The sequence below is a fragment of the Sus scrofa genome, chromosome 3 (genome assembly GCF_054392235.1).
Source record: "Sus scrofa isolate SSC_HxYL_T2T_F1_AM1 chromosome 3, Sscrofa_HxYL_maternal_Yorkshire_Landrace_v2.0, whole genome shotgun sequence".
Classification (NCBI taxonomy): Eukaryota; Metazoa; Chordata; class Mammalia; order Artiodactyla; family Suidae; genus Sus; species Sus scrofa.
In genome coordinates, this window is record NC_139385.1 from 108,810,768 (window position 1) to 108,837,862 (window position 27,095).

The 27,095-nt window shown below is 45.4% G+C and overlaps 1 protein-coding gene across 4 annotated transcripts in view; it reads left to right on the forward strand.

Annotated features, from left to right (window-relative positions):
- The first annotated feature begins 5 nt into the window (after positions 1-5).
- ABCG5 (ATP binding cassette subfamily G member 5) overlaps positions 6-27,095 on the forward strand; it is a 39,219-nt gene continuing 12,129 nt past the window's right edge. For 2 of the 4 annotated variants that reach the window (XR_014842040.1, XR_014842039.1), the window contains exons 1-11: positions 6-383; positions 977-1,098; positions 10,483-10,619; positions 10,737-10,835; positions 15,411-15,543; positions 17,624-17,763; positions 18,904-19,033; positions 19,752-19,965; positions 20,154-20,253; positions 21,019-21,157; positions 25,491-25,676. Coding sequence is in view for 2 of the 4 variants with exons in the window: in XM_085019404.1 (XP_084875530.1) it covers positions 238-383; positions 977-1,098; positions 10,483-10,619; positions 10,737-10,835; positions 15,411-15,543; positions 17,624-17,763; positions 18,904-19,033; positions 19,752-19,965; positions 20,048-20,253; positions 21,019-21,157; positions 25,491-25,676 (1,652 nt within the window). In the remaining 2 variants the exon portion in view is untranslated. Of the gene's footprint in view, positions 384-976; positions 1,099-10,482; positions 10,620-10,736; positions 10,836-15,410; positions 15,544-17,623; positions 17,764-18,903; positions 19,034-19,751; positions 19,966-20,047; positions 20,254-21,018; positions 21,158-25,490; positions 25,677-27,095 lie in introns of all 4 variants that reach the window. The other 2 variants (XM_085019404.1, XM_021087572.2) reach the window with 1 other exon arrangement.

Below are 27,095 nucleotides of genomic sequence, written 5' to 3' on the forward strand. Positions count from 1 at the left end.
TCCTACAAACACGGGCTGTGTGTTCCGCCCACTGCCAACACACACACACACACACCCATGCACGCACTCTGGCTAAAGGTACATCAGATAATGGCATCCACGGCCAAACCCCAGTCCAGCTGCTGGAAAGGCCTGAGGAGAGGCTCCCGGGCCAGGTGAGGAGCAGGCTGGACAGTCTGCCCCGGGAGCGCACCAGGGAGGGTCAGAAAATTGCCCTCTCTTGGCTTCCTGTTGATCATGAGCGAACTTCCATTTCTCACCCCTGTGGAGTCCGGGGAGCTCCAAGTACACAGAGGCTCCTGGAGCTCCCTAAAGGGGCTTCCTGCAGCTGCTTCAACATCTCGACACAGCCTGGGCGTTTTCCATTCCTCCTACAGTGTCAGGTAATGCCTCCTCCTTTGTCACCTCCCCCGGGGTCGGGGGCGGGGGGGGGGGCATGCTCAGAGGCTTGGGCTCCCTCTTCAGCAGATGGAGGTGGAGAGAGGAGAGTAGAAGGGCTGCCAGAGGGACATGAGGAGCCACAGTGAAGGGCCCCCTCCTCCTGCCCACAGCGGGACCTGGGAGCTGCCACAAACAGCAGCTGCACTCTGCCTCCTGCCCCTTCCCGCCTCGTGTCTCCCTTGACAGCAGCCTGCCCCGGGCAGATGGAGCGGGCTTGGGGAATGGGGGTGCTTGGGAACCCGAGGTGTAATGAACTGGATGAAGGAACGCAGAGGCAACCGAACGAACAAGGAGTGTCCTGTTTGTCACCTGCTGGCTAGCCACAGAGAGCTGATAATCAGAGCCGCTCCCTGACAGGTGCTTTTCATAGGTGATCTTCCATCACTATCTGCTGGGATCTACAGAGGAGGACACTGAGGAACCTGTCCAGAGACAACTAGGGCTGGGGAGAACTGGGATCAGGGCTGGGGGGACAAGGGTCTGGGCCCTTGCAGGACCCCATGCTGCCTTTCCCCTCATGGGGTTTCCTTTAAAGCTATCACGTGGGACCCTGGTGGGACATCGCATCTTGTCAAAAGAAGTGGACCAGGCAGATCCTCAAAGACATCTCCTTGTACATCGAGAGTGGGCAGATCATGTGCATCTTAGGGAGCTCAGGTAAGCCGGGGAAGGCGTTCCCCAAATTTGAGTCCATGAGGACTCAGAAAAGGCTTCAGCTTGATTTGAACACCACATTGAGAAAAATAGCTCTAAGTTGTAGGTCAAGAAGGCCATGAGTTTAATATTAGGATGAAATCCGGTGACGTGCACATCCGATATGAATAGAATCTGGTGCTGATGTGAAATCTTTGGAAAGATCTGTGAAACACATGTAAGTTAATTCATATTTCGAAGTTTGAAAAGCACCCAGCACATGTCCGGGCATATAAGGGTGCTCAGTAAATGCTGTTTTTCTGCCTGGAAACAGGTCAAGCATGGTCACAGATGCTTTCGACCCCAGAAAGTTAAATCCACAGCCACTCCCTTGCTATAGCAGGTGGACAACTGGATGGCAACAGCAGTGCCATTAAGCTGAACTGAAAAAGAATTCGCTGACAAGAATGGTTACAATTTCCTGAGATTTCATTTCCTATTTCCAATTTTTAACCATGTCTAACTGTTATGCATGGACCACAACATCCAGGATCATTCTATTTTTTTTTTTCCCACTGTATGGCATGGGAACCCAGTTACACATACATGTATACATAATTTCCCCCCCCCCCCCCCCCCCGTTGTCGTGCTGCAAAGTAAGTATCTAGACATAGGTCTCAGTGCTACACAGCAGGATCTCATTGTAAATCCATTCCAAGAGCAATAGTTTGCATCTGTTAACCCCAAGCTCCCAATCCCTCCCCAAGCTCCCAATCCCTCCCCTTCCCTCGCCCTCCCCCCTCCAGGATCATTCTAATTGCTCTTTTCCATTCTTTAAAAGGGAAAAGGCTGGGAGGTCCGGTCATGGCTCAGCAGTAATGAACCCGACTATTATCTGTGAGGACTCGGGTTCAATCCGTGGCCTTCTCAGTGAGTTAAGGATCCAGGATTGCCGTGAGCTGTAGTGTAGGTCACAGATGCGGCTCGGATTTTGCGTTGCTGTGACTGTGGCACAGGCTGGCAGCGGCTGCTCGGATTCAACCCCTGGCCTGGGAACCTCCATAGGTCACAGGTTCAGCCCTAAAAGGACGAAAAAAAAAAAAAAAAAAAAAAAAAAGGCTGAGTTATTCCTATAATAATGTGTCACTTGTTGCCTTCCTTGTGTAGGATAAAAAAGGGTGACATGAAGCACAAGGAATTGAACCCACCTTCTTGGAAGGGTGTCTCACAGGCCAATGTCACACTTCATGTATGACTCAGCAAGGACAGTGGGTGGGCTCTCTGTTCTAGGGGCTCATGGACTGATTTCTGAGATAACTTATCATGGTTTTATGACTGTCCATCCTTTTATATTGAACATGAATTCATAATAGATGGTAAATTCTGTGAGCGTGGGAGTTTTTGGTTTTGTTTTATTTTTCCTGCTGTATCCTTAACAGCTAGGACAGGGCTGGCCACATGGTAAGTGCTTAATAAATATTTGCTGAATAAATGAGTAAGCACATGAATTAATGCTCTGAATTACTCTTGGGGTTTTTCTGGTGTCTTATCTAAAACTGTTTTGTTTATGGAGTCTTTATTAGTGAGGCAAAAGATGATTTAGGTGTACAAAGTCTGACTAGAGAATGGTCCAATGCGAGCCTGCCCATGGGCAACCACCACTCCAAGGGAAGACAGTTTTGACCCATTATTTTCTAACATTTAGGACTTGGACTCTAGGCTACTGCTCTAGACTGTTTGCTTACAGACTGTCTCTGCCCTTGTAGAGAAGATAAGCCCAAGGGTCAGGGTTTTATTGCCCTGTAGGGCATTAACCTTTTTTCTTTTTTTTTTAGGGCTGCATCTGAGGCATACGGAAATTCCCAGGCTAGGGGTCGAATCAGAGCTCCAGCTGCCAGCCAACACCACAGCCACAGCAATGCTGGATCCCTGACACACTGAGCGAGGCCAGGGATCCAACATGCATCCTCATGGATACTAGTCGGATTCATTTCCACTGGGCCACAATGGGAACTCCCTTTCTTTTTTTAAATTGTGGTAGAATACATGTAAAATTTGCCATCTCAAATTATTTTATTTATTTTTATTTTATTTATTTATTTATTTATTTTTATCGAAGTTTGGTTGATTTATAATGTTGTCTTAGTTTCAGGTATATATATATATATATTCTTTTTCATTATAGATTATTATAAGATATTGAATATAAGTCCCTGTGCTATATAATAGGTCCTTGCTGGTTATTTATTTTATATATAGTAGTATATCTGTTAATCCCAAGGTCCTAATTCATCTCTTCCCCTGCTCTATTTCCACTTTGGTAACCATAAATTTGTTTTCTATGTCTGTGAGTCTGTTTCTCTTTTGTTAAATAAATTCATTTGTATCATTTTTTTTAGATTCTGCACATATGTGATATATGTGATATCATATGTTTGTCTTTCTCTGACCTATTTCATTTAGTATGATAATCTCTCTCTTTCTTTTTTTTTTTTTTTTTTTTTTTTTTTGCTTTTTAGAGCCTCACCTGCCACATATGGAGGTTCCCAGGCTAGGGGTCTAATGAGAGCTACAGCTTCCAGCCTATACCACAGCCACAGCAATGCCAGATCCAGGCCATGTCTGCAACCTACACCACAGCTCACAGATCCTTAACTCACTGAGCAAGGCCAGGGATCGAACCCTCAACCTCATGGTTCCTAGTCAGATTTGTTACCTACAGCACCATGATGATGGGCACTCCCTGATAATCTCTTTTTTTTTTTTTTTTTTTGTCTTTTGTCTTTTGTTGTTGTTGTTGCTATTTCTTGGGCCGCTCCCGCGGCATATGGAGGTTCCCAGGCTAGGGGTTGAATCGGAGCTGTAGCCACCAGCCTACGCCAGAGCCACAGCAACGCATGATCCGAGCCGTGTCTGCGACCTACACCACAGCTCACGGCAACGCCGGATCGTTAACCCACTGAGCAAGGGCAGGGACCGAACCCGCAACCTCATGGTTCCTAGTGGAATTCGTTAACCACTGCGCCACGACGGGAACTCCCCTGATAATCTCTTAAATCCATCCCTGTTGCTACAAATGGCATTATTTCATTATTTCATTTTTATGGCTGAGTAATACTCCATTGTGTGTGTGTATGTATGTATGTATATACATACACACCAAACTTCTTAAACCAATCATCTCTTGATGGGCACCTGAGTTGTTTCCAAGTCTTGGCTATTGTAAATAGTGCTGAAATGAACTGGGGTGTATGTACCTTTTTAAATTAGAGTTTTTGTCTTTTCCGGATATATGCCCAAGAGTGAATTTGCTGGATCTTATGGTAACTCCGTTTTTATTTTTTTAAGGAAGCTCCATACTGTTCTCTGCAGTAGCTGCACCAATTTACATTCCCACCAACACTGTAGGAGGCTTTCTTTTTTCCATACCCTCTCCAGCATATATTATTTGTAGACTTTTTGATGATAGTTATTCTGGCCAGTGATACTTCATTGCGGTTTTGATTTACATTTCTCTAATAATTTGCAATGTTGAGCATCTTTTCATGTGCCTGTCGGCCATCTGTATGTCTTTGGAGAAATGACCGTTTAGGTCTTCTGCCCATTTTTTAAATTGGATTATTTGGTTTTTTGATACTGAGCTGTATGTGCTTTTTGTTTATTTTGGAAATTAATCCCTTCGCAGTCACATCACTGGCAAATATTTTCTCCCATTCTGGAGGTTGTCTTTTCATTTCATTGATGATTTCCTTTGCTGTGCAGAAGCTTAGAGGTTTGATTAGGTCCCATTTGTTTATTTTTGTTTTCTATTTCTTTTGCTTCAGGAGACTGATCTAAGAAAATATTGCTGCGATTTATGTCAGAGAATGTTTTGCCTATGTTGTCTTCTAGGAGTTTTATGGTGTCATGTCTTGCATTTAAGTTTTTAAAGCACTTTGAGTTTATTTTTGTGTATCATCTGAACCATTTAAAAATGTACAGTTCAGTAGAATTAAATACATTCACATGGTTGTGTGCAATCATCACCACTATCCATCCCCACAAAACCTTTCATCTTGTCAAATGGAAACTATTCCCATTAAATAGTAACTCCTTTTCTGCCATTCTCTCAGCCCCAGGCTTTATGATTTTGACTACTCTAAGCTCCTCATCTACATGGAATCAGACCGTATATCTTCATGACTGGCTTTTTTCAGTGTTCATCCATATTGTAGCATATTGCAGAATTTCCTTCATTTTAAAGGCTGAATAACATTCCATTGTATCTATAGACTGTAGTTTGCTTATCTGTTCATCCATTAATGGACACTTCGGTTGCTTCGACATTTTAGTTACTTTGAAGAATGTTGCTGTGAACAAGGGTGTATAAATAGCTCTTCAAGACCCTAATTTTAATTCTTTTGGATCTATATCCAGAAGTGGCATTGCTGGATCATATGGTAATACTATTTTGAATGTTTTGAGGAACTGCTGTACTCTTTTCCACAGAGGCTGCACCACTTTATATTTCCAGCAATAGCGCACAGGGTTCAAATTTTTCCACAACCTAGCCAACACTTGTTATTTTCTGTTTTTGTTTTTTTTTTTCTTGATAGTATCTATTGGGTGGGATGTGGTTTCTCATTATAGTTTTGATTTCTATTTCCCTAATGATTAATAAGATTGAAGATTTTTTCATGTGCTTCTTAGCCATTTGTGTATCTTTGGAGGAATGTCTATTCAAGTCCTTTACCAGTCTCGAATCCGGTTATTTGGTTTTTTGGTCATTGTCGTTGTCGTCATTGTTGAGTTTTAGAAGCTCTCTCTGTCTACTCTGGATGTTAATCCCTTTTCTGATATAAGATTTGCAAATATTTTTCTCTCATCCTGTGAACTGCCTTTTTATAATATGGATAGTGTCTTTCGTTGAAAAGCCTAAGTTTAAACTTGTCATGAAGTCCAATTTGTCTATTTTTTCTTTTGTTACCTGTACCTTTGGTGTCACATCCTAGAGCATTAACCATTTTTGCATCTAACTTTGCAACTTATTCCAATCTTCTCTTTTCCACTAAGAATACATATTCATTTCTTACATCTTTTTTTTTTTTTTAAAATGGCTGCACTCATGGCACATGGAAGTTCCCGGGTCGGGAATCGAATTCAAGCCTCGGCCACGATCTATGCCACAGCTGCATCAAGGCCAGATCCTTAACCTGCCATGCCACAGCAGGAACTCCTCTCATATCTATTTTTGAATGAGTTTAGTCATCCTGCTGGTACCCTCACTAATGAGTTAATAAATATTTGACACATGTTTTTAAAGGAAACACTGTTAGTTACCTATTTTTATGTTTTAAAAAGGATCCCCAAGCTAAGTGACTTAAAATAATAAAAAGCATTTATTATCTCTCAGTGTTTCTTTGAGTCAGATATATGGGAGTGCCTTGGTTGGAAATTTCTGTCTGGGGTCTTTTGTGAGGTGAGGTTGGATGTGAGCTGAGGCTGCAGTCGTGGGGCTGGAGAAGCTACTTCCCAAATGGCTCCCTCCCATGCTGGCTAGTAAGCTGGTGCTCACTGTTGCTCAGTCAGAATGTGTGATATGAAAAGAACCCCAATCCACGGCCACCCACAGGAGGCTGAGAAGCAGCAGCCAAACCAGCAGGATTAAACCAAGAGGATGAGGTGGCATCAAAGCCAAAGGAGAGAGATTTACAGAGAGGGGCAAACAAGAGTATCAAACATTGCCGAGAGGTCAACAACATGCCGAGAAGCATCTCCTGGATTTGGCAACAAAGAAGAAGGTTAATCTGGCCGTAGCAGTGGACCGGCAATCCAGGCGGCAGGATATGTGGAGCATCTGACAGAAGCCCAAACAATTTCATATGAAGTAACACTAGCAACCCGAGTTGAGATCGGATCCCAGAAATGTAAGGCCAGGGAGACCACTAGTTAAAAGAAGCACAGACATGGCTTAATACGGTGACTGAGAAACTTCAGGGCGCATTTTTGAAAGACAACCCCAGTGAAGTCACATGCTGTTTCTTTACTATCACCTTCCTCCCTTCCCCACGCCAACCTCTACCTGAACACACGGGGGCTGATTCCAAGCATGATCAGTCGTGGGCCAAGAAGATCACTGCTCCAGGAGCTGGGCTTGCTCAACTTCGCACCCCTTCAGAGCAACTAGGAGTTTCTTTAAAATATTTGAACCAAAGATCTTTTCTTTGGTTTTGCGCAAGTCATCACATCCTGAGTAGAATTAGCTGGTTATCTTCTCCGACGGCCCAGAACCTCTTGCCTGTTTCCTCCATTACTAATTCTGAATTCCTAACAGCCTTGATTAGGAAAGCCTGGGGACTCTCTATTGGAGAGTTAGCTCCAATAACTCTCTGGGCTTCTGTCCAGTAAGAATGGGAAGGTCTAGATGGTGTCTTATCCTAAAGGATCACTAATCTCTTAGTCCTAGAAAAAGCAAACCAGGAGAAACCTCACCCTCCAGTCATCCCAGCAAAAGGGAGGTGATTTCATCCCATCTCCTCTGTGAGAAAGTTTTTTTTTTTAATTACTCAATGAATTTATTACATTTATAGTTGTAAAGTGATCATCACAATCCAATTTTATAGGATTTCCATCCCACACCCCCAGCGCATCCCCTCAACCCCCCAACTGTCTCCTTTGGAAAACATAAGTTTTTCAAAGTCTGTGAGTCAGTGTCTGTTCTGCAAAGAAGTTCATTCTGTCCTTTTTTCAGATTCCCCATGTCAGTGAAAGCATTTGATGTTGGTGTCTCATTGTGTGACTGACTTCATTTAACATGATAATTTCTAGGTCCATCCATGTTGCTAAAAATGCTGGTATTTCATTCCTTTTCATGGCTGAGTAATATTCCATTGTGTATATGTAGCATATCTTGATCCATTCCTCTGTCGATGGACATTTAGGTTGTTTCCATCTCTTGGCTGTTGCAAGTAGTGCTGCAATGAACATTGGAGTACATGTGTCTTTGTGAGTCATGGTTTTCTCTGGATAGATGCCCAGGAGTGGGATTGCTGGATCAAATGGTAGTTCTATGTTTAGTTTTCTGAGGAATCACCATACTTTTTCCCACAGTGGTTGCACCAAGTAGCAATCCCACCAACAGTGTACTAGTTTTCCTTTTTCTCCACACCCTCTCCAGCACGTATTGTTTGTAGACTTTTTGATGATGGCCATTCTGGCAACTGTAAGGTGGTACCTCATAGTGGTTTTGATTTACATTTCTCTAATGATGAGTGATGTTGAACATCTTATGTGTTTTTTGGCCATCTGTACATCTTTGGAGAATTGTCTGTTTAGATCTTCTGCCCATTTTTTGATGGGGTTGTTTTTTTGGTATTGAGCTGCAGAAGGTGTTTATATACTTTGGAGATTAACCCCTTGTCAGTCAATTCATTTGCAAACATTTTCTCCCATTCTGTGGGCTGTCTTTTCGTTTGTTTAGGGGTTCCTTTGCTGTATACAAACTTTTAAGTTTAATTAGGTCCCATTTGTTTATTTTTGTTTTTACTGTCATTACTCTAAGAGGTGGATCTGTGAAGATGTTTATGTCAGAGAGTGTTTGGCCTATGTTTTCCTCTAGGAGTTTTATAGTGTCTGGTCTTATATCTAGGTCTTTAATCCATTTTGAGTTTATTTTTGCGTATGGTGTTAGGGAGTGTTCTAATTTCATTCTTTTCCATGTGGCTGTCCAGTTTTCCCAGCACCACTTATTGAACAAGCTGTCCTTTCTCCATTGTATATTCTTGCCTCCTTTGTCATAGATGAGTTGGCTGTAGGTGTGTGGGTTTAATTCTGGGCTTTCTATCCTGTTCCACTGATCTATGTGTCTGTCTTTGTGCCAGTACCATATGGTTTTGATGACTGTTGCTTTGTAGTATAGTCTGACGTCAAGGAGCCTGATTCTTCCAGCTCCATTTTTCTTTTTCAGGATGTCTTTGGCTATTCTGGGTCTTTTGTGCTTCCAAACAAACTTTAAAATATTTTGTTCAAGTTCTGTGAAAAATGTCCTTGGTAATTTAATAGGGATTGCATTGAATGTGTAGATTGCCTTGGGTAGTATAGTCATTTTGATAATAGTGATTCTTCCAGTCCAAGAGCATGGTGTGTCTTTCCATCTGTTTGTGTCATCTTTGATTTCTTTCATCAGCATCTTATAGTTTTCAGAGTACAGGTCTTTTGTCTCTTTAGGTAGGTTTATTCCTAAGTATTTTAGTCTTTTGGATGTGATGGTAAACGGGATTGCTTCCCTAATTCCTCGTTCTGATCTTTCATTGTTAGTATATAGAAATGCCATTGATTTCTGTGTATGAATTTTGTATCCTGTGACTTTGCCAAATTCATGGATGAGCTCTAACAGTTTTCTGGTAGAGTCTTTAGGATTCTCTAGGTATAGTATCATGTCATCAGCAAATAGTAATAGTTTGACTTCTTCCTTTCCAATTTGGATTCCTTTTCTTTCTTTTACTTCTCTGATTGTTGTGGCTAGGACTTCCAAAACTATGTTGAAGAGTAGTGGTGAGAGTGGACATCCTTGTCTTGTTCCTGATCTCAGTGGGAACTCTTTCAGCTTTTCACCATTGAGAATGAGGTTAGCTCTGAGTTTGTCATATATGGCCTTTATTATGTTGAGGTAGGTTCCCTCTATGCCCACTTTCTGAAGGTTTTTTTTTTTTTTTTATCAGAAATGAATGTTGGATTTTGTCAAAGGCTTTTTCTGCGTCTATTGAGAAAGTTCTTAGAGACAACCAGCTGCATTATGCTCTAGGCTCTCCTTGCAGGCTGAGACCAACTTGGTTTGACTTGGTTTGACTTGCTCAGCTAGAGCTTCTCAAACTCTAACATGCACGAGAACTTTAATAAGATCCTTTTAATAAGAAGGGATCTTATTAAAAAGCAGAATCTGATTTAGGAGTTCTGGGTTGGGGCCTGAGATTCTGCATTTCTAACAATCTCTCAGGTGCTGCTGCTGCTGGTGGTCCTCAGACCACACTTGATTAGCAAGGCTCTCGTGTCCCCTACATTCAGGAACCACCAAAGTATCCCAGGGAGTCCCCAAAAGAAATTCAGATATCCTAGGCTCCAAACGTTTCCAAGAGCCCTGATTTTCCTTTTATTTTGATCCTGTGTTTTCTTTTTCAGCCTGAAACAACTTTAAATGCAAAATAAACAGGCAGATGAAGCTTCTCCAGTCCTGACCTGGAGGAGAGACATAGCTTGTCCCCTCTCACTGAGAGAACAAGCTGGAACAATGCTTCCCAGCCATGAGTTTGACCCATGAGGCCAAGGAGAGGACACGTCAGGGCTGCACCACAGGTTCACCAAGGGTCTGGTGAAATTCCTGCATGGAGTCATGGAGGGCTTCCTCCAAGGCCTTCTCTTGTCACCTCCCAGGCTCGGGGAAAACCACGCTGCTGGATGCCATGTCCGGGAGGCTGGGGAGCAAGGGGACCCTGCTGGGGGAGGTGTTTGTGAACGGCCAGGCACTGCGCAGGGAGCAGTTCCAGGACTGTTTCTCCTACGTCCTGCAGGTGCACGCATCCCCGGCCCCTGACTGTGAAGCCAGTGGGTGTGTGTGTGTGTGTGATGGTGAGCGGGGGGTTGGGGGGGCTGGATAACACGGACACTGACCCATCCCTCCCCTGCAGAGCGACACGCTGCTGAGCAGCCTGACGGTCCGCGAGACGCTGCTCTACACAGCGCTGCTGGCCATCCGTGGCAGCTCCCCAAACGTCATCCAGAAGAAGGTGGGTACCACCCTGGGGCCACCCAGGGGACCTCCCCATGTTGGCTTCGTACCCCTCTTCCCTCCATGTGCTCTTTTCTCCCCTTCACGCTTCATCCTTTAAGCGCCTAGACCTGTGCTGTCCCTTACGGCAGCCACTAGTCACAAGTGGCTTTGGGACCCTTGAAATGTGACTAGACCTAACCGAGGTGTGCTGTGAGATTTTAGAAAATTAGTCTGGAGCCACAGAATGTGAGATAGCTCATTAATGATGTTTAAAATACTGATTTATGGGTCAAAGTGATAATATCTTGGCTGTCTTGGGTTGAAGAAATTATACCACTCAAATTCGTTTCACCTGCTTCTTTTCACTCTCTAAAATGTGGCCGCTAAACTGTTGAACTTCTCAGTGTGGTTTGCATTGTATGTCTGTTGGATGGTGCTGTCTTGGGAGCTCTATGGACAGATATGGTTATTTTCCTCACTGCCCCTTGCCTTGCAGCCTTGTTGAGATTTTCCCCAAATTCCTCTGAAGCATCTTCCAAACTGGATTCAGTTGGTGAAGGAGGAACTGGTGAATTGTCACCTCTTTCTAGGTTCCAGTCTGTTTCGTTCAGTGTACCCAGTTTGGAAGTAACTCTAGGTAACCTCCCGGGGAGCTTACCTGGACACACACAAAAAGGACAAGTTAGTGTGTCAGCTGCAGAGCAGGCATAGTTCCCTGGGAAATGGGTTCCCAGAGCTGCCAGAGACTACCCGTGACACCTGTCTCGGAAGCTTTACCACCGTGAGGACACAGCAAGGCTCCTCACGGGCTTTCCTCCCATAGCCTGGGAACTTCCATATGCCACAAATGAAGTCCCAAACGAACACGCAAACAAAAAAGTAAAAAGCAAAAAAAAAAAAAAAAAAAAAAAATTCTTAATGCCCCCCCCCCAAATGGACCATCAGCCCCACAGAGCAAGACTAGCCCTTGATTTGACCCCTAGCCTGGGAACTTCCATATGCCATGGGTGCAGCCCTAGAAAAAGACAGAGAAAGACTAGCCCTGTTCCTCCCTGGAGATTGCCTGAAGCCATTGTGAGGTTCTTGCTCTTCTACCAGCTTGCATTCTGGGCTCTCATATCTGGCTGGCATCATTTTGGCCTTGTTCACATACGATATCTCATTTCATTCTGGTATCAACTCTCTGAGGGAGGCCTTATCTCCATTTTTCAGCTTAAGAAACTGACCCCCCCCCCCGCCCCCGCCCCGGAGTTCCCGTCATGGCTCAATGGTTAACGGATCCAACTGGGAACCATGAGGTTGCGGGTTCGATCCCTGGCCTTGTGGGATCTGGCGTTGTCGTGAGCTGCGATGTAGGTCACAGACGCGGCTTGGATCCCACGTTGCTGTGGCGCTGGCATAGGCCAGTGGCTGCAGCTCCAATTGGACCCCTAGCCTGGGAACCTCCTTATGCTGCGGGAGCGGCCCTAGAAAAGGCAAAAGACCAAAAAAAAAAAAAAGAAAAAAAAAAGAAAGAAAAGAAACTGACCCCCAAGGAGATCAAGATCCCACAAGTCGGACAGGCAGAGCTGGGAGGCCATCCCAGGTCGTCTAGCTCCGTCATGCCTCCTTGAGCCCCCCGGTGCTCTAGAAGGTGCAGGTCAGAGTTCAGCTCCCAGTGAGACACAGGCATGCTCGCGTGACAGTGAGTGACAGGCGAGCCCCTCTGCAGGCTTCCTGTCTGCCTGCTTTAGTATTTTTGTCTCTGAAATAGGTAGGGGGACATCTCATTGGTATTTGAGTGGGAGAAACGATGTCATAAGCAGATTCTTTTGAGGTAGTGATCCATTTACATCCCATACCCCGGAGGAGAGAATCTGAGAAAGCCAATGAGCCATTTCCCCTGAAAAATGCACATATTTGTATAAAGATTCAGAAAATTCAAGGGTACTTGCCATTGGTTAATGGCAAATTTGCTCCCTGTGAAGGGCCCCTCTCCCTGGTACTGGCAGCCCCTAACCGGCAGCCTTGATAGGTTTCCTATCATAAAGTTCTCCCTGCTTGCGAGTACTTTCTTTCTTTGTTTTCTTTTTTCTTTTCTTTTTGTTTTTTCTTTTTAGGCCCGCACCCACGGCATATGGAGATTCCCAGGCTAGGGGTCCAGTTGGAGCTGTAGCTGCCGGCCTCCGCCACAGCCACAGCAACGCAGGATCCAAGCCACATCTGCGACCGACACTACAGCTCACGGTACCCCGGATCCTTAATCCCCCTTAACCCACTGAGCTAGGCCAGGGATCGAACCCACATCCTCATGGATACTAGTCAGGTTCGTTAACCACTGAGCTGCAGTGGGAACTCCGAGAGTACTTTCAGAGTAAATCCAGTCTACAGGTTGTAAAATTCTGATAAAAGTCATTTAGGAAGAAGGCAGTGCCTGTGATAATAGAGCAGAGAACATAGCAGAGCTGCTTCTGTTCTCTGCAGAAAGTGCATGTAAAGCCACGGTTGACGTGGTCAGGCTGCGTCTGCTGGGCGGTTGGCCAAATCTTGTGCTTCTTGGACCACTTGAGAACCCACACAGTTTACTCTCAGTCTCAGCTCTGCCATTTGCTAATGGTGTGGCCTTGGGCCATCGATGGACCTCTCTGAGGATCTGTTTTCTCCTTTACAATAGAGTAATAATACCTCTCTCCTGGAGCTGACATGAGGAATCTGTTTATGTGAAATCACACAGCATGGAAAGGATTGATGATCCCAATGGATCCCAATGAGCCCAGTGGTCCCTTCCAAGATTCTGTGAATTCTATTCCCAGTAGTGTTTGCAAAGCATGAGAGAGTCTTCTCGCCAGGGACAGAACAGATTAAGAGAATGTCTCCTCTCTCCATGCCTTCTGAGCCAGGAGGGGCAAGTTTTATTTTTTTCTTGCTGCTGCAGAGCAGATGAAAGGAATGATCAGGAATTTGCCCTGGCTGGTGAATACATAAACCCTGCCAGGTCAAGAGAATTTCAATTCCAGAATCCTACTCTGCTAGCAAGAAGAGACCCTTCTTTTTTTCCCTAAACCATCATCCTGGATTACTTATGCACTTAAAGTTTTTTTTATTATAGTTGATTTACAGTGTTCTGTCAATGTCTGCTGCCAAATGACCCATTTATACATATATGGACATTCTTTTTTTTTTCCATTTCTTGGGCTGCTCCCACAGCATATGGAGGTTCCCAGGCTACAGGTCGAATAGGAGCTGTAGCTGTCAGCCTATGCCACAGCCACAGCAACGCGGGATTCGAGCCACATCTGCGACCTACACCACAGCTCATGGCAACTCTGGATCCTTAACCCACTAAGCAAGGCCAGGGATCGAACCCACAACCTCATAGTTCCTAGTCAGATTCTTTAACCACTGCGCCACGACGGGAACTCCTAGACATTCTTTTTCTCACATTATCCTCTCTTCTTGTTATTCCCTTGTATCGATTTCAGATGGGTCCCTTCTTTTGGTCAAAGCTTCATCTGTTGATCCCACACTCTAACTCCTCTGGACTTTGTTCCATAAATCACCCCCTCTTTTACTCCAGCAAAAGTTCATTGTTGTCATTTTTAATATTTTGGGTTTTTTTTTCCATTATAAAAAAACACAATCTCATTAGAAGTACATGGGAGCAAAACTCATTACCATGTATAAAAGTATTCTCAGTCACTTTCTGTCTGCTTTCCCCAGGGCCTTATGCAGATAGGGGTACTCTGTAAGGGGAGGGCCAGAAATAGAGATTTTTGAAAGTGTCTCTGGAGAGGAGATAAGCTGAGGAAGCAAAGAGGGAGAGGGAGGAAGAAGGCCAACCTTCTTGATTAGAGGCAGTAAAGAATTTTTTTTTTTTAAGTGATTGTTGTTTTGGGGAGTTAAGGAGTAAGGAGAGGGTTCAGGGAATTGTAGGATGTAAGATAAGCAGAGTGGAGAGAATTGGGGGAAAGGAAATTTTTTAAAGTGTGGCTGTAGGTTATAAACTGGGTACCTTTTAAAGTCCTTAAAGAGGTTCCAATAAAGACTGACTTTATTTTTAATTACTTTTGATAGTTGGATTATATTTGATACAAAAAACCACAGTGAGATTGGACTACATGGGATCCCGGGACTTTTTTGGGTTACATAGGGGAAGCTAGAATTAGCTCAAAGCAAATTTTTTTTTTAAGGTATAAAACATTATAATAAAGGCTCAAAAAACCAAAGATTTTAAAATAAGCTATATTGTAACTACGTCTTTGGGGGGTTTTCTGTATGTGCTGGACTGACTTACCCTGAAAATAGGAGTCCAGCAAGATCTCTACTGTTTCTTGCTACATTTCCTTGAAGCAAGTGAAAGCAGTTTTTATTGTCATAAGGACTTTTGAAAAAAAATTGTATTATTTATTTTACTCTCATACGTATATTCTAGTGTGATTTAAACCAAACTGGATTTTATCGTAATAGGTGTGCCTTCCCCAGGGTGTGGTGCGTATGAAAAGGCTTAGGCACTCAAGGAAAGTGTGCTGCCTCTCCCGTGGCAACCTCAGCCCATGAACTGTGAGAGCATCCTAGCAGTCACCAGCCTTCCTGGACGTTGTGTCTCCCACAGGTGGAGGCAGTCATGGCAGAGCTGAGTCTGAACCACGTTGCAGATCGACTGATTGGCAACTACAACTTTGGGGGTATCTCCAGCGGTGAGAGGCGCCGGGTCTCCATTGCAGCACAGCTCCTCCAGGATCCCAGTAAGTGGGACCCAGCACTGCCACTAGCGGCTGCCTGGTAGCTTCCACGTGTCTGCAGACATTGTCAGCCCTTTCTTCACAGTCTTTGTTTGGAACAGGGTTGGTGTGGAACTGGAGTCACTGAGGTGTTTCAAACTGGGGACCCAGTTTCTTTGGGAATACTCTGTAGCTCCTGGTGCAATTCCATCACCCAAGTACCAAAGAGCTCTTGGACTTGGAAGTACTGCATTTGTGCTGATGATCAATTAGGGTCTTCTATACATGTGTGATCCTGCCCTGTCCATCCTATAACCTATAGGAGCAGCACCACTGTGTCTGCGCTGGAAAGCCAGTGCATTTTAGTGTGACTAGAAGTGTTTAGGAAATGGCAGGAATTAAAATAGGACTTTGAGTGATACATAAGAACGTATATATATTGGAAGGAAGGGCTCTCAAGATCAGGTAGCCAGTCCCCTGCCTCTCCTGCCTGGCTTGGTCACTTTCCCCACTATCTGGGGAAACCCTGCCATTTTTAGGCACTTGGAAGAGGACACAATACATCTGGATACTTTCTTTACACTGGGGTAGACCAAGACTGCCTGTCTTCAGAGCAAATAAGAGGGGTGTTATAAGAGCCCCTGTACTTTTTGAGTAGGAATAAGCTACTGTTAAACCCTCTAAAGATTTCCACCTCAGATTTTGTTTCATGGGTCAGAATTTTTTGCAGTGCAAGGACCCAGTTGGTGTGGGAAAGTGCTAGATGTGAAATGAGATGATGTCTTTTTTTTTTTTTTTTTTTTTTTTTTGTCTTTTTGCTATATCTTGGGCCGCTCCCGCGGCATATGGAGGTTCCCAGGCTAGGGGTCTAATCGGAGCTGTAGCCACCGGCCTACGCCAGAGCCACAGCAACGCGTGATCCGAGTCACTTCTGCGACCTACACCACAGCTCACGGCAACGCCGGATCCTTAACTGACTGAGCAAGAGCAGGGATGGAACTCACAACCTCATGGTTCCTAGTCAGATTCATTAACCACTGCGCCATGACGGGAAGTCTGAGATGATGTCTTTTTAAAAATGTTTTGGAGTTCCCGTCGTGGCGCAGCAGAAACAAATCCAACTAGGCACCATAAGGTTGGGGGTTCGATCCCTGGCCTCGCTCACTGGGTTAAGGATCCAGTGTTGCTGTGAGCTGTGGTGTAGGTTTCAGAAGTGGCTCGGGTCCCACGTTGTTGTGGCTGTGGTGTAAGCTGGCAGCTGTAGGTCCGGTTAGACCCCTAGCCTGGGAACCTCCATATGCCACAGGTATGGCCCTAAAAAGCAACAAACAAAAAACAAACAACCCCACGTTTTATCCAAGTATAGTTTACTTACAATTTTGTGTTAATTTCTGCTGTACAGCACAGTGATTCTGTTATATACACATTTTTTTTCATATTCTTTCCCATTATGGTTTATCACAGGATATTGAATATTGTTCCTTGTGCAATACCTTGTGCAAGGTGTAGGACCTTGTTGTTTATCCATTCTGTACATAGAATAGTTTGCATCTGCTAATCCCAAGCTCCCAATCCATCCCTCCCCGACTTCCCCTCCCCCTTGGCAAACACAAGTCTGCTCTTTATGCCTGAGAGTCTGTACCTGTTTTGTTGATATGTTCTTTTGTATCATGTTTTCTATTCCCTTTATAAGTGATACCATTTGTCTTTCTCTTACTTCACTTAGTATGATGATCCGCAAAGTCTATCCATGTTGTGAGATTTTGTCTTTTTAACCAGCCTCCTCTTAGCCTTTTAGAAAGACCTGGGTGCCAGCCTGCCAGCTCTTGTTCCCTGTTAGAGTTCCCTGCATGGAGCCCAGGCTATAGTGCCACATGAGGGGCCTGATCTGGTTGCCACTCTGTCCCTTCAAGGATCAAGGCCACAATGTCTTCTGGAGCTGGGAGTTGGGCCCTCCTGCGTCAGGTGCTTGCTCCTAGGTGCGGGCTGAGGTCCTTCTCCCTGCGGACTCTTTGGATGGGATAAGACAGCTCAATAAGGAACAAAATTCTGAGTCTAGGGCTCAGAGCCCAGGCTCAGATGTCTGACCTTTCTTTGCCTACAGAGGTCATGCTATTTGATGAGCCAACCACAGGCCTAGACTGCATGACTGCCAATCAGATTGTGGTCTTCCTAGTAGAACTGGCTCGCAGGGACCGCATCGTGATCCTCACCATCCACCAACCCCGCTCTGAGCTCTTTCAGGTAAGGGGGATGCCTCTTGTTCCAGCTCTGCTCATCCAGGGTGAGTATATATGTGCCAGGCTGGGGATCTCAGGGTAGAGATTTGTACTTAAACCCTTGCAATTGGAGCCAATAGCTCCTGATGTGGGAAGGGCAAAGGATGGAAACTCAATTCTTTTAGCACCTACCATGTACCAAATACCTTCTATACACTAGCTCACTTAACCCAAAGAACAACCCCATGAGGTGGATATCAGTACCTTCTTTTTAAATTTATTTTTATTTATTTATTTTTTTTTTTGCCATTTCTTGGGCCGCTCCCATGGCATATGGAGGTTCCCAGTCTAGGGGTCTAATCGGAGCTGTAGCTGCCGGCCTACACCAGAGCCACAATAACGCAGGATCCGAGCTGCGTCTGTGACCTACACCACAGCCCATGGCAACGCCGGATCGTTAACCCACTGAGCAAGGGCAGGGATCGAACCCGCAACCTCATGGTTCCTAGTCGGATTCCTTAACCACTGCGCCACGACGGGAACTCCCCCTTCTTTTTTTTAAAAAAAAAATTTTAAGTAGAGTTGATTTACAATAGTCCTTCAATTTCTGCCCAGTATTTTCACATTACAGAGGAGAAGAGTGAGACTTAGAAATGACACAAAATTGAGCCAATATCACAGTTAATAAAAAGCTAGAATTGGCATTCAGATTCCAGTTGGCTTTCAAGTCTGTGTTTTTCCATTAAACCATGTAGATTTCCTGTCAGAAATCTCACCTTCATCTCCCAGGATCCTTTTAGGGAGCTATTATTTGCATTTTATGGAAGAGGATCTGATACTTCCAAAAATTTTTTTTTTTTTTTTTTTTTTTTGGTCCAAGGTCACTCACTCAGGGGCACAACTAGAACTCCAACACAGGTCCACTGACCAGGTCCAATAGCTCTCCTCCATCCCAGATGTGGTGCTGGGTGAAGGCTGGGAGGCAGCAGGACCCACAGGGGCAACCAAGGCTGGAAAGAATAGGGACGACTCTGGGGATTCCAATGGATGCAGTAAGATGACTGATGTATGGCTGAGATAATCGAAGGGCTGACTACTTGAAATTTATCTTCCATAAGGATGCGGTGATCTGATGACACACTCACACTGTCTGTTGTTCAATCAGCTCTTTGACAAAATCGCCATTCTGAGCTATGGAGAGTTGGTTTTCTGTGGGACACCCGTGGAAATGCTCGATTTCTTCAGTGGCTGCGGTTACCCTTGTCCTGAGCATTCAAACCCTTTTGATTTTTATAGTAAGTTTTGGTTTCTTATCCTGAAAGTTTTTTAGCCTTTATCATCTCAGATTTCTGCCTGGATGACACTGGCACAAGTAGGTTTTCTTTTTGCTTTTGCTTTGGTGTTTTTACTCTTGAAAAAATTCATCTGACCTAGTCAATTAACATGCCATGGATGACCTATCAGAATGAGGTGGGGGATTGCTCTTGAAGTGGTGCGCTCCTACTTTGTCAGAGAAAAATTAGCTGAACTTCTGAATTCTCTTAGACAGGCCTTTCGGGGTCCTCATGGCCCTGCTTAAAATATTCTGATTTTGGAGTTCCCGTCATGTCTCAGTAGTTAATGAACCTGACCAGCATCCATGAAGATGCAGGTTCTATCCCTGGCCTCGCTCAGTGGGTTAAGGATCTGGCGTTGCCGTGAGCTGTGGTGTAGGTTGCAGATCCGGCTCGGATCCTGTGTTGCTGTGGCTGTGGCATAGGCTGATGGCTACAGCTCTGATTTGACCCGTAGCCTGGGAACCTCCATATGCCATGGGTGGGGCCCTAATAAGACAAGAAAAAAAAATTCTGATTTTATAGGTGGGCATTAACATCAGGTATTATTTTGATGAGATGAAGTCTTATTAAAATTAATTTATGAAATTGTATATTATTAGCCATTGGTATATATATATGTATATATATATATAAGCATTTAAAAACACATGGGTCATTCTGGGGGGGGAAATTTCAGTGGACCTGACATCAGTGGATACCCAGAGCAAAGAACGGGAAATAGAAACCTACAGGAGAGTCCAGCTGATTGAATCTGCCTACAAAGAATCGGCAATTTATCGCAAAACCTTGGAGGATATTGAAAGAACAAAACACCTGAAAACATTACCAATGATCCCTTTCAAAACCAGAGATTCTCCGGGAGTCCTTTCTAAACTGTGGGTTCTCTTGAGGTAAGAACCTCACCCCTTTTTAGGTTGGTCGACGTCCACCCACAAAAGCAAAGCAATTAAAACAGGGTTGTTTGGCTTTCAGGAGAGTGATGAAAAACTTAATGAGAAATAAGCTGGTGGTGACGATGCGTCTCACTCAGAATCTGATCATGGGTTTGTTCATCATTTTCTTCCTGCTGCGGCTCCAGAACGATGTGCTGAAGGGTGCCATCCAGGACCGCGTGGGTCTCCTGTACCAGTTTGTGGGGGCCACTCCGTACACAGGCATGCTGAACGCCGTGAACTTGTGTGAGTGCTGTGCCCAGGAGGTACCCTCGGGGTTAGGGGCTTTTGTCTCCCAGAGTATCTCCCTTCTCCAGCTGGCACCCTGCAAGCTTCCCCCATTGTAAGGGTATTTCTCGGAGCTCAACCTGGCCCTTTCCAGGGTTTTCTTGCTGGAGCAAGGTCATTACATCTTAATGGGAATTAGGTCACCAAGCAGATTTCCCTGAAGGTCTCTGAGGATCCAGGGAAACAGGAAGTTATGAGGAGCAGAGTTTGGGAAGGGTCATCTCTAGTGTCCTGTCTTAACCATTAGGAGGTGCAGCCGTGGGGGCCCAGATGCCTGGCCAACTTGGCACTGTTAACCTTCTTTTTGGAGGCTATTTTAGGACAGCCAGAACCTGGTTTTCAAACTCAGTGGGAGTCCAGAAGCAACATGTAGTTGCCTGATGTTCTGTGACAAGACCCTGCACGAAAAGGGGACAAAGTACCTCATGTCACTCATTTGTGTCCCTATTGCACATGTGTTCCTGAATTGGTGACACTCCTCCCCCGAGAAAGAAACCAATTATGAGAACTTTTGTAATCATGGTAATTGAGGTCGAGTGTAAATTTCTGGGGTGGGGGTATTTATAGTTCTACGGATGGCAGGTCCCCTCTCTCCATGACGAGCGAGCCCCACCAGGACCTCACCAGCCATCCTGAGAGACCTCAAGTTCAGCTTGGGCTAGCCCCCACCCCCTGTGGGCTGTGTGGTGACTGGCTCTTCTGAAACCTGCCTTCCGTGCCCAGTTCCTGTGCTTCGAGCCATCAGCGACCAGGAGAGCCAGGACGGCCTGTACCAGAAGTGGCAGATGCTGCTGGCCTACATGCTGCATGTCCTCCCCTTCAGCGCCCTTGCCATCATGATATTCAGCAGCGTGTGCTACTGGTAAGGGGGAGGGGATCCCGAGGTGTTCAGTTCTCCTGGGCCACGCTCCCCATGGGGGTCCCAGAGGGCCGATGGGACCCGTGGAGGGAGAACCCCAGGGAAAACAAGTCCCTGCTCTCTGCTCTGGAGGGCCTGTTTCTGCCCATCAGGGCCCAGGACAATGTCCTGTCCTTCAGGACAATGGAAAAACCCCACTGTGGGCCACATGGCCCCTGAGAGCAGACAAACTAGACCACATGCACCCAGGAATGGCATATCCCACACTCACCTCAGGGCCTGGCCCAAGGAGAGGGCTCTGGAGTAGCCAGAACCCGGGTGCAGAGGCATCGAGCAAGTGTCCACCCAGCTCAGCGTGGCTCCCAGGCTGCCGTGAGCTGGAGCAGCAATGCTGCCTGAGGCCTCACTGACTGAGCTGGGGCATCGCGGTTGGGTGGGGTGGTAGGGGATTGAGCAATCGAGAGCGACTGTGGGGAGAGAGCACTGGGGGACCATGAAGCCTCCCTGATGCTGGGTTTTGATGGATGGCTTGTCGAGAATGCTTTTTATTTCATGGAATCTTTAAAAGATATAAATCTGAAACGTGTAAAGTTATTGGTATTCCTTGTTGTCGTGTTGAGATGTTACCTTCTCTACTCGCTGTGGCTTTTCATTGAGGAAAAGATGGGGGGAGTCATCTGGCATTCTGTGACTCCAGTAGGGAAAGGTGGCCAGCTTTGCGGCCCCAAAGTGTTTCAGATGCTGGATTGTGGGCATAAATCTCCAGATGACTCTCATTCAAGAAAGTGTAAGATTAATATTATTCAGAAGCACCAACACTATCTAAGGAATATAACAGTAAATAACAATCATCATCATCATAATAGCTAACATGTATTGAGCACGTGCTTTATGTCAGGCACTTAAGAGGTTTAAATACATCAGTTCATGTAATCCTTGCCACCTTTCTAGGAAGGTGGCATTATTAATTACCCTGTTGGAAGATGTCTCTTTCCCATCTCACATTCATTAGCCCAGTGAATCACAAAGGAGGCCAAGGGTCCCTTTGGCTGGGCAGGGAGAGGGACTCCAGGAGGCTTTACAGAGGAGAACTTCCGAGATGAGGAACATTTGAACAGATAGAAAGGGAGCAAGGGAATTCCAGGGGAAGAAGAAACAAGCAGGAGTATAGGTTCAGAAGGAAAAACACACAAGACCTTTCCAAAGAAAAGGTTCAGCTGTGTTGTGGGGAAAGGGGGGTTGGACGGAGTAGCGGTAAATGGGGCTGACAGCCCCAGAGCCTGGTAGGGGAGATGCTGAATGCTGGGCTCAGGGGCTGAAGGGGACTGGATATTGGGACACAGTAGAGGATTCTGAATCCCAGCGAGCAATGCATCTGTGTTGGACTCTGGAGGATGAAGCCAGCATCACTTTGGTTGCAGGCTGCAGTGAGGGCAGAGATGCTGGATGGCCCAGTGAAGAGTCTGTGGGAAAGACAGAGGCCCCCGGGGAAGAGAGTAGCAGAGGCAACAGAAAGCGGGGATTGCTTGGAGATGCCGGGAAAGTAGTTACTGATGGACTCAGAAACTGAATGGACTTGTTGGGAGTAAAGAAAGTCAGGGGTGATGCCTGAGGTTTTAGCCTGGGGGAATGGGAAGGTGACAGCATCCTTGTCAAGTCTGCCAGGAAAGAGAATGGGTTTGATGTGGAACACGTGTCACTTGGGATGCTACAGGACACCCAACTGGTGATGTCAACCTGAGATTTGGGTGATAGGGTGGGTTGGGGAGAAAAGGTGAGGGGGGTAAGAATAAAGACCTGGGAATGGATTCTATAGGAGAGAATGTCACAAATGAAGGAAGCAGTGGAGTGTAAAACCTCATGAGGCCCATTCAGAGGGTGGAGAGAGGCAAGCGATCCAGAGACAGAGGCAGAGAGGTGTCAGAGAGGTAGAAGGAGGAGGAGGATTGGCAGCATTGGCGAAGCCAAGAGAGGAGTTTCCAGCAAGTGGAGAAAACCCATTCAGTACTGCAGAGGTTCAAGGAGGTGAGGCTTAAGATTAGGAGGTCATTGGCAACCTTCTAAAAAAAGAGCTTCGGTAGAGTGGTAGGGATGCAGGTCAGGTTTGCAAGGGAATAAGGAGTGAGATGGAAGAAGCAGATGCTGTTTGAGAAGCTTAGTGGTATAGGGTAGGATGATGAGGGGACAGTTGCTTAAAAGGTTGTCAGATTTGGAGTTTCCCGATGGCCTAGCAGTTAAGGATTTGGCATTGTCACTGCTGTGGTTCAGGTCACTGCTGTGGTGCCGGTTTGATCACTGGCCCAGGAACTTCCACATGCTGCAGGTATGGTAAACAAACAAACAAACAAACAAAAAACCTAAAAACTGGAGTTCCCATCGTGGCGCAGTGGTTAACGAATCCGACTAGGAACCATGAGGTTGCGGGTTCGATCCCTGCCCTTGCTCAGTGGGCTAACGATCCGGCATTGCCGTGAGCTGTGGTGTAGGTTGCAGACGCGGCTCGGATCCAGTGTTGCTGTGGCTCTGGCGAAGGCTGGCAGCTACAGCTCCGATTCGACCCCTAGCCTGGGAACCTCCATATGCCGCAGGAGCAGCCCAAGAAATGGCAAAAAGACCAAAAAAAAAAAAACAAAAAAAACCCTAAAAACTAAAAACCTGAAACCAAAAAAAAAAAAAAAAGTATTATCAGTCTCTAGGAATGGTTATTTTACAAAATGGTAAGAAAGTCCATTAGGGAAAAACCGTCAGATTGCAAGTTGAGAAAACTCTAGAGAAATTGGATAATTCACAGATCGAGTTTCCACAGTAGACCAAGGTTGGGACAGGAAAATCAGGATAACACAGACTCAGGGATGCAAGATAAGATAGGGATGAAGTTTGGCAAAGATGGGGGAAGAGCGAGGGAGGGAGAAGAGAGAGAGGGAGAGAATATGAAAAGTAGGACAGATAAAGGTAGAAATTCACAAAATGGGATGTGAAGCCATCTGCTGAGCACTGGGGAAAGTCTGAACTTCCCTGGGGAGAAGGCATAATTTAAAGTAGAAGATTATTTTAGCCATGATGGGAGAGCCATTGGACTCCAGTAAGAAAAGAGGAAAAATTAAGAGGTCCAAGAGTCAGCTGAGGCAAAGTGGTAGCGTGGATTCAATGAATACCGCTTAAGTGAGAGAGCAGAGGTCTCCAGGTGTGGGGATTGGTAAAACATAGAGCAGCCAAAGGGAGTGAGAGGATTCAGGGCAGTGAGGGCTTTGGGGAAATGGGAGACAGGAGGGAGGCTGTGATCAGAAAGGGTTTTTTCAGAATCTGAATCTTGGAAGTGGGGTTTTTGAGTAACAAGTTAACATTTAAATCGAAGACAAGATGAGTGATCAAGTTTACATGGGTGGAGCCACTGGAATTGATGAGGTTCCCTAATTAGGAGGCATGGATGTTGATGGTTTGTCAAGGAGGTTAAAGACTTTGAGGATCATGGCAGGCAGGAGCGCAAAGACTGACCCTGGTCCAGAAGCTATAAAATCATCAAAGGTGAGAGTGTCTTAACAGTCGCAGAGGACGGCACTGGGACAGAGACCTGATAGTATAAGCGAACTTCATGATTTATATAGGAGCAAAGGCAGATGGCCTTGGTGAGTGGTGGTGGAAATGGAAGAAAGAGCGGCCAGGTCTAAAGGCTGTTTGAGGACATGCTACCACCAGGGAAATGTTATTTGCTGAAAGCAATATAAGCGGTAAGGGGCAGGGATATAGGGTAGCTTGTTTACAAGAACATGAAGGTCAAGTAAATAGAAGAGGTTGGTAGAATAAAAGGTAAGGATGGGACAGAACAGGCCTGGGGAGGGCTTGTTGACGAATGAAAGCCATGAAGGATTTTCATGCTGGGAATAACCCCATATAACAGGGGTGAGGTTCACGAAAGAGGGGCTGGGGAGCAGTTGGGTGAGTCCTCAGCATTAGGGTCGTGGGCTAACTAGGGCGGGAGCAGCGTCAGCCAGGCAGGATGTGACTGTGCTTATGGAGAAGCCTGGGCATTCAGCCCTACTCATTGCAGCTGGTTGTGACTATCTCCCAGGTGTTAGGATTTTTCTGTGAAAGTTGAGCAGCTGTAAAAAGGAAAGGGTGGCTCCGTTGACTTGGGGCCAACAGAAGCAACCTTCGGTACTAAATGGCCTCAAATGTTGGTTCTCTTCCAAAAAAGGCCTCTCGAAGGGGAGTTTGGCTTCCCCTGCAAACTCTTCTCACCCACTAACCACCATGGATTTATGCAGAAAATGCCAGTGTGGGATTTTCCTTAAATGATAACCCTTGGAAGGGAGCTAAAGATCTTGTGTTTTTCTAGGACTCTGGCCTTATACCCCGAGGCTGCCAGATTTGGATATTTCTCTGCGGCTCTCTTGGCCCCCCACATAATTGGTGAATTTCTAACTCTTGTGCTGCTTGGTGTCATCCAAGACCCAAACGTGGTCAACAGTGTGGTGGCTCTGCTCAGCATCGCTGGGGTGCTTGTGGGCTCCGGATTTGTGAGGTAAGACCTACCAATTCAAATGATTTAAATTGATATGACTTGATGTTAATAATCACTTAATAATGATTAATATAAGGAATCCCAGAGCAGTGCTATGTGATACTGTGATACTATATCACCTTATAGCCTGGATTTATAATGTTTGCTAATCATTAATGCTTAAACTTTGAACTGTTCGCCATTTGTTGAGTACGATGTCTTCAGAGTGAGGATCAAGAAATGACAACTTAGGCCTCTTTATCAATATGATTTCTCTGTCACGAACCGCTGTAACAAGAGAAGGGAAAGTAAGCTATCCTTCAGAAACACTCAGCCTACTGCAGGCTGAAGAGCACGAGTTTCGTTCAATGCTTCCCCAGCACTGTTGATTTCTATTCCAGCTCTCAATTCCCATTTACTTTAGGGAAAGTAAGAATAGTCAGAGAAGAAAAGAGCTTGCAGGATGAGGGACTGCTCAAAAAACCATGAGGGCTCAAAGGACACACACCAAATGTCAACAGTAATTATCTCTGGGTGATATTTATTTTTATTTTTTCTTTTACATTTTTTTTTTTTTTTTTGGTGAATTTTCTATTTTAAAAAATACACAAGCATAAATTTTTAAAAAGTACTGTAGGGAAGGGTGGAACATTTTAGAAAGTGAAAGTGGTCTTCGGTGGTTGATGTGAGTGGGATCTTGGAAACCATGGGTCCCTGAGAAAATGGTGAAGGTGGCTCTGTTTCTTTGACTTACAATTTAAAAGCTATTGAGCAAATACTATATGTAATCGTATTTATTTAATGACTTCACTCTCGGAGCAATCCACATTCAGGTAAGGGGGCTAAGCTCAGATGTGATGTTGCTTGGTCACCAGCTGGCAAGACTTTCCCAGGAGGCACGGGACTCCCTGGAGAGAGGACTGATCCTGGAGTCAGTCTCCCTCCTACCACTTTGCTGTCATGTGACCACTGGCAAGTCACTCTTCTATCTAAACTAGTTTCCTCATTTATAAAATGGAGATAATGATCTCAGCCCCACCTGCCTCCAGGGATCATGAGAATCGAATGAGATCATCAGCGGGGAAACATTTCATGAACTCTAGTGAGTTATAAAAGGTGATATATTATAAAGCCAAGTGACCTAGGTTTTGTTCGGTCAAGGAGGATTTTTTTTTTTTTTTTTTTGTCTTTTTGCTATTTCTTGGGCCGCTCCCGCGGCATATGGAGGTTCCCAGGCTAGGGGTCTAATCGGAGCTGTAGCCGCTGGCCTACACCAGAGCCACAGCAACGCAGGATCCGAGCCGCGTCTGCAACCTACACCACAGCTCATGGCAACGCCGGATCTTTAACCCACTGAGCAAGGGCAGGGATCGAACCCGCAACCTCATGGTTCCTAGTTGGATTTGTTAACCACTGCGCCACGACGGGAACTCCAGGATT